We start from the raw sequence: 7,638 nt of genomic DNA, 5'->3' as shown, positions 1-7,638 counted from the left end.
AAAAAAATAAGATGACCATCTCAATGTTACATGAATGTCACAAATTACACTTGGCCAATATCCTAATGCCTGTAGAGAGAGTGCTCGAAGCGTTCCTTCTGCTAAGTCTACTGGTAAATTCCTCCTATAATCAGAACACATGTAATAAACATCAAATAATATAGAAAACTATATAGGTCATATACAGGGAAAAGAAAATGCTTCATTCCAGTATTGCATAAATGACATATATATGTACTAACCTGAGTTCGGCCGGCAACTGGGGAAGAACATGTTTGACAGCACAATCCAGATATCCAGCAGCCTTTAAGAAGATATCAACAGAAGCTCGTCTGCTTTCTGTTACAAGTAACGACTATTTTACTTTCACAATCAACACAATATATACTAAAGATCAGTGCAACTGTGAAGACAGAACATTCTTATAAATAAAGTATTACAGTATATACAACAATTATCTCAAGAGTAAAGAGTCTAATTTGAGGTCTAAACCAATTTATTACAATGGATTTTGGCTATTTCGTACAATGGATTTGTGTTAAAATTCCAAATTACTTACCTTCAGATACCTTAAGCTGATAACCATCAGTGGATGATCTTGGAAGCAGTAAAAAATTAGCCTGTAATAGTAATAGCATTGCCATCAAATGTAAAACTGACAACACTTCATACCAACCATTAGACATATTATGAAAAATGGTTGGAGTTACCTCAGCATCATCCTCTTGATTCACCCAAACAAATTATACTTTATATTGTAAATGGCTTCCTTCATCATAAAGCAAATATTAGAATATTTATCTTACAGAAAGGCAAAAAAAGCACATATTACATAATAAAGAACAAATATAAGACTTACCATCATTGACTAACCCCAAAAGAACCGGCAAATAATCTTCTAGAGCCTGCAGAAGATCAAGCAATGTCGAACCACCTGCAGATGATCATGCTTTGCCATACCAATGCATCAGTAAATTTAATCTTCCTTCTTTTATCATTAAATAAAATAAGTTCATCTTTGTTTAAGAAACTGACCATGTTGAGTAGCACTTTTTCTTTTTGTTCTTGTAATTGTAGGGCCTTCTTGGCCAGCCATTACAACTATACGTGTTCTAATAGCACTTTGCTTAGGCATGGACCCTGCATAATCAAATTTCAAGGGAAGTTGAGTAACTTAATTGAATAGAGAAGCTTATATTCTAAATTCTAATCAATAACAAATTTGATAGTTTGATGGAATTGATGGTTCAAGGCCAAAAGAAAATAAGAAAGAACGAACTTACAGTCAATTTAATATGCTAAATTTGTAGTGGGTGAAAGTTGTCCAAAGTAGAAAGACTTAAGCTTATGCATAGTTCTATGTGAGTGCTCTAGAAACGGTAGCATTAGTTGCACTGCCATTGATGCTGAGACAGTTTTCTTCATCCACTCCCTGGTCTCATTTCAAGGTGCCAACATGAATCCCAGTGTTGTGAGCATCCTGACCCTGCTTTAAATTAGATGGCATCCTAAACAAAAATAATGAACAGAAAAAGGAAACATATTAATTAGATGGCATCCTAAACAAAATGATGTAACTATAGCAGCATTTCTCAAGAAAAAAAAAATCATATATAAACTCCATATGTCCACAGCAAGGAAGTAGGGAGTAGGAAAAACTGAAAGTAAATCATATATAAACTCAATTATTTGAAGCCCAAAGTAAATCATTAAAATTAGAGAAAGACATTATTAGCGTGCCAAGTAGGGAGTAGGAAAAACTGAAAAGTGTTAATGGTGATGATTATATATATTCTGCATGAATGATGGTTTAATTCATGTAAAAGATGTATATAGCTTCAGTTATATATCGACTAGACCTACGTGATCATGAGTGCTTCTTTTAGTTTTGGATGGGATTTGTCTTGTTATTCCCTTGTCCTATACAATAACAGCTACCTAATTATACAATAATACGAAGAAACATGCCAAAATTAATATGCCTTGAGAAAGATAGACATGAGAATTCTAATCCTTGAGAGATGGAGGTTTGGGTTACCTTGAGATCGATGCCGAGAACGGAACCGCCATGATTGGGAGGACCGAGGCTCTGGCAAGCAACTTGAAGCCAAGCACCCGGAGCACAGCCGAGGTCCAGTACGGATGAGCCAGCCTTGATGAGCTTGTGCTGCTTCTGTATCTGTACTAGCTGTTAACTCAAAGTTAGTTAGTTAGTTAGAAGAAGAAGAAGAAACAGAAGTTTCGAGAACCTTGAAGGCAGAGCGAGCAACATAGCCAAGGCGCTGAGCTTCCTTGTAGAAGAAATCGGGTGCCCCCGCCGCCCCTCCCCCCATCTCGATCCCTTTTCAAGGTTCAATGAAACTTGCACATTTTCTTTTCAGGCTAATGTTTAAAAGAATTTAATTTACAAATACATCCAATTACATGCCACAATAAAAATAATTATTTTTTATATTATCTTTCAAAAAAAACGAATGTATTACATCTGTTAATGTATTAAATTCACCTCTTATAGTATGCCCTGAACCTCGTTTTAGTTTTTACTCTCAAGAAAATAAACCAAACAGAACAAGTGCTAGAATATGACTAGAAAAAGATCAACAATAAAAGGAATCAACAGCACTTTCCTAACTCCTCCAATCCTTTTACCATTGCTTCAGAGCTCACAGAAGATAAGAATTAAAGGGTTAAAAATTGATTAAGTATGTCTTCAAGACTTGGGAGAGACAAGGAGGGCCAGCTTTACCTGGGAACTGATGACAAGTCATCTTAACCTATTTTAACTAGTCTTTTTCTTTCGTTTTCATTAGAATTATGCACTTTCTTTAGCTACAAGCAAGCCAATTAGCTAGATTTTCATGTTTCCCTTGATTGAATCAACCATGTATGAATTCATGCTATTTCATGAGGTTTTATACTATAATTGTCACATATTATGAAAGAATGAATATCTCATGATTATGAGCATAGCTTTGATGTGTTTGGTTGATTAATTATAGGTGAAGAAAGCTTGGAGAAAGGTTGAAGCAAGAAGGAATGGCATTGGAATAAGTGAAATTGAACCAGGAAGCAAGAAGATGGACCTAAAGTTAGCATCAAACTTTTGCACAAACTTTTGGTTGAAAAGTTAGCCCCAACGTTAGCCCCCTAACTTGGAGGCTAACGTTGGAACTTGAAAATTCTCCCCTGGGCACCAAAAGTTTGCGCCAACGTTAGCCCCCTAACTTGGAGGCTAACGTTGGCACATGAATTCCTCCCTGGCCATCCAACGTTTGTGCCAACGTTAGCCCCCTAACTTGGAGTCTAACGTTGGCACATGAATTCCTCCCTGGCCATCCAACGTTTGCACCAACGTTAGCCCCCTAACTTGGAGGCTAACGTTGGCACATGAAAATTCAATGAGGAAGGAGCAAAAGTTTGCGCCAACGTTAGCCCCCTAACTTGGTGGCTAACGTTGGCGCCACTAGCACACAAGGCAAGGCCAACGTTAGGGTCAAAGTTAGACCCCTAACGTTGGCACCAACGTTCAAACCAGCAGATTTTGTGGGCTGCTATGAAAAGTTGGAGCCAAAGTTAGACCCCTAACTTTAGCTCCAACTTTTGGTCCAACTTTTGCTAACCTCAAAACCGGTTCAATTGGTTCACTTTGGTTCTTCTTCAAACTTCAAGAGCAATCAACCAAGGCCTCTTTCAACCCAATTCCACCAAGAGCAAAGGCCCAACTCAAGGCTTGAAGATCATTTGAAGAAAGTGTATAAATAGGATAGAATTGAAGTTCTTCGGAGAGCTTTCTTTTGGAATTTTCATAAGAGTTTTCGGAGAGCTTTTGTTATTAAGTGAACTTTAATTTCTTTGTCTTGGGGAAGGAGAATTCACTTCTCTTTCTCTCAGTTTTATTGCTTTCAATTTCAATTACAATTGTCTTGGATCTTGGATTGAAGAATTGAAGAAATTTTGTTTCAATCTCATCCTTGGATCTCTCTGTTTCCTTCTTGCTTAATTGAATCTAATTTTCTGTTAATTACTCTTCATTTACTTTCTTTGCAATTTACAATTCCCTTGCAAGTGTTCTTGTTGGATCTAGGAAGGCATTGAGATCTAGACTTGGTTTTCTAGTCTCTGGGTCCTGAGATCTGAATTTCCCATTTCATTTCTCTGTTTACTGCTTTCTATGTTCATTTACTTTTCTGCTTCATATCCAGTTCAATCCCAAACACCTTTTACTCTTCTGTTTGATGCAAATTTACTTTTCCTTGTTTAATTTCTGCAAATCCAACTCCCAATCCCTTTTACATTTCGAGCCATTTACATTTCTTGCACTTTAAGATTCCACAATTTACATTTCTTGCACTCTAAGTTTCTGCTATTTAATTTCTTGTTCTTTAAGATTCAGAACTTTAATTCCCTGTTCCCTTTACTTCCATGCAATTTAATTTCTGCAAATTACAAAACACTCAACCAAATCTTGATTCGATTGACTAAATCAACCACTAAACTAAAATTGCTCAATCCTTCAATTCCTGTGGGATCGACCTCACTCTCGTGAGTTTTTATTACTTGATGCGACCCGGTGCACTTGCCGGTTAGATTTGTGTGTTTTGGGAGAGATTCATTTTTCCTCCAAAATACTCATCAGGAACTAATATAATTCAGTGAACCCTGATGAACAAGCTGCAAAATACATAAGCCAACAACACAGAAACCAATACAGATTAAATATTGAACTAAACCTTATTTACCAGAATAACAATTCTGAAACATAAAATAGAACTCTATAAGGGTTATGCAATTGAAATATTAACCTGAGTATTTTGACCCGCTAGACCAACTTGATCTTGTCTAACAGATCCATCGCCAGTTCTAGCAGATCCTGAGTATTCCTTCTGTATCAATCGAATCGAATCGATGTAACAGACACAGTCAAGTCACCAAGAGAACCCCACTGCTCAGCCACCCTTTTATATATTATATTGGAAGTCTGAACCCTCTCCAACATACATATTATGCACTGTCATGCTCTGCAACATTCACAATCTCAATTACTATCAACATAATCTCATAATTAGCATATAATTAGAGACATGAAACCCTAACCTTGAGTAGAGGCGTTACAGATCCATCGTTAAGAGTGAAGATATCAGAAATTTAGAAGCAAATTTAGAAGCATAGTGTCAACAAGATCTTGAGCTGTAACACTGAATAACAAGCAAATGATTATCAAACAATGAAAGTTGTAAATAATTATCAAACAAATAGCTCAAATTGAATTACAAATTACTTCAACAAAGCAGAATAGAACAGATTCAACATTTGTCCAAGCAAATGATTCAAACGAAAGCTTCGATTGCAGAAAAAATTCATCAAAATCCGAGTAAATCCACAGATTCAAACGAAGCACAAAAGTAGAGTATGATAAACCTAAAACTGACACAGAAAAATTGAGCCCTAAGATTTATCACAAAGAACAGAATCACAAAATCAGGATTTATATACCTGAAATTTGAGATGGTTACAAGAAGAACTGAGAGAGCGAGTTGAGATTAGATGGAAGAGGTGCCAGAGGGAGCAGATGCGATGAGAGCGTCGGCAGAGAAAGCTCCGCGACGAGAGCGGCGGCGGGGGATCTTGTAGGACGCAAGGGATGACAGAGAGATTGTGCGATGCAAGCAGCGGCGGCAGCGACAACGGCCACGGCGGAAGAAGCAGAAGTAGCAGCCACGGAGAAAAACGTAACTCGTGCCATGGAGAGAGGAAGAAGCTCGTGTTTGATCTCTGAATGGAGCTCGAAAAGTAACTCTGAATCCTTGTGCCAGGGAGAGAGGAAGAACCCTCGTGTTTGATCTCGTGCCAGGGAGAAAAGTAACTCTGAATGGAGCTTGAAACACAGTTTGAACGAGGGCTGCCACGGAGAGAGAAGAGGGTATAGGTTAGGTCTAAATTAAAATTTTCGGATAGAAAATTTTAAATTACAGACGAAAAATCCGTCTGTAATAATTTAATAAAATGCGCGTTTTATCTACTTAATTACAGACGGAAAATCCGTCTGTAATTATTCTACAAAAAAAAATTAATTTTTCCGACGGAATTATAGACGGATTCTCTTTTCCGTCTGTAATTTATACTAATCTATTTTTTTTGTTTTTCGACAAAAAAATCCCTCTGAAATTCCGTCTGTATTTCAGTGGGATAAAATCCGTCGGAAATATCCGTCTGTAATAATTAATTTTCTAGTAGTGTAGGTTAATTTGTGGTGATTTATATGTATATAGCTTGATTATTGTGAGTTTGGGAGCCATTGGAACATATTAGTGCTTTTCGAATTGGAATTGAAAGCTTGGTTTGGATTGGAGAGCTTGCTTGTGCTCATTTTAGGGTTTTGGTGCATATAGGGAATCAGCCAAGGTATGGTTTTGGTTTCCTCTATGTAGTATATAATATTCATGGACACTTAGGCTAGTGACCCGTAGGATAGGTTTGGATTTAAATGGTTGTTGAGTTGTTGAATGATGGTATGTGACGTTTTATGATGAATTAATGATTGTTTAGTTTGATTATGATAAATGATGATGATATGATGATGAAGATTGATTGTGTGAATTGAAGTGTGAATGGTGATGATTTATGTGATGTTGAGATTGATGGAAATGGTAATGTAGATGGAAAGTGTGAATGGAAAGTGATTATAATGTGATATATTGATGTTGAAATTGAGGATGATAGAATGTGAAGGTAAATGTGGTAAGATTGGTGTATTATGACACAAAGGGTAGTTTTTTATGAGAACTATAGTTTGGAATGCCTTAGGATGGCTTTGGTTGTGTTTTACAAGGAATGGTGAAATTTGGTAAAAGCGGATTTTTGGTGAACTTTGCATGATCATAACTTTTGTCTTGGTTTTCAAAATTGGTTGAAATTTATTTAGGATTAACGTTCATTGGAAACCCTTTTTATCAATATAAAGTTTGTAAAATTTGGGATTTTGTAGAAAAAGTTGTGATCATTCAAAGTTGGAGTTAAAAATTTGAAATTTTGCAAAGTTGCAAAATTTATAATTTCTGATATGTGCGCACGCACAGCCTTGTGCGCATGCACAACTCTACGAAAATCTTATTCTATAGGGACGCATAGACCTGTGCGCACGCACATGCAGGGAAGTGGTTACTGGTTGCAGCGCTAGCACAACAGGTGAGCGCACACACCAATAAGAAATTACAACCTATGCGTACGCACAGCCCTGTGCGCACGCACACGTTGGGAAGGCCAGTCTGTTGGAGGCGCTGGCACAGGTTGTGCGAGCGAACAGACGTTAAAAATTTTGACACCTGTGCGTACGCACACCTCTATGCGTACGCATACTTTTGAAAACTCTTTTGGGCGTGCGCGCGCACACCCCTGTCCGGCCGCACACGACCTGTTTCTCAAATTTTACTTTGTTTTCAACTATTCTACCTTCCCAACAATGTTGCAAGCTTCTCTAACACCATTTTTGGACTCTTGGGCCTAGTTTTGGACATTTAGAACTTTGGAAAAGAATTTAATGGCTTTAGATGATATTATTCGAAAAACTTAGAAAATGGAGGCCTAGGTTTCTAGCGTGCTGAGGATGGTTTGATGTTATGTGATGAATGGTTGGTGTAT

The 7,638-nt window shown here is 37.3% G+C and overlaps 1 protein-coding gene and 1 long non-coding RNA gene across 2 annotated transcripts; both read right to left on the bottom strand.

Annotated features, from left to right (window-relative positions):
- On the bottom strand, nucleotides 62–2,750 carry LOC107632741 (the record flags this gene model as incomplete). Its single annotated transcript, XM_021123078.1, is given in 7 exon segments — nucleotides 62–124; nucleotides 243–339; nucleotides 560–769; nucleotides 860–934; nucleotides 1,036–1,140; nucleotides 1,284–1,508; nucleotides 2,039–2,750. Coding segments are annotated over 5 exon segments (545 nt in total), but the record flags the coding sequence as incomplete, so codon positions are not given.
- On the bottom strand, nucleotides 4,635–5,893 carry LOC107632749. Its single transcript, XR_001618707.2, has 4 exons — nucleotides 5,494–5,893; nucleotides 5,095–5,195; nucleotides 4,803–5,018; nucleotides 4,635–4,671 (listed from the first exon to the last, which is right to left on the bottom strand). It is a non-coding gene; the product is annotated as an uncharacterized LOC107632749 (long non-coding RNA).

Source organism: Arachis ipaensis, chromosome B01 (assembly GCF_000816755.2).
Source record: "Arachis ipaensis cultivar K30076 chromosome B01, Araip1.1, whole genome shotgun sequence".
NCBI lineage: Eukaryota > Viridiplantae > Streptophyta > Magnoliopsida > Fabales > Fabaceae > Arachis > Arachis ipaensis.
This window is presented reverse-complemented; position numbering and strand designations above follow the sequence as displayed.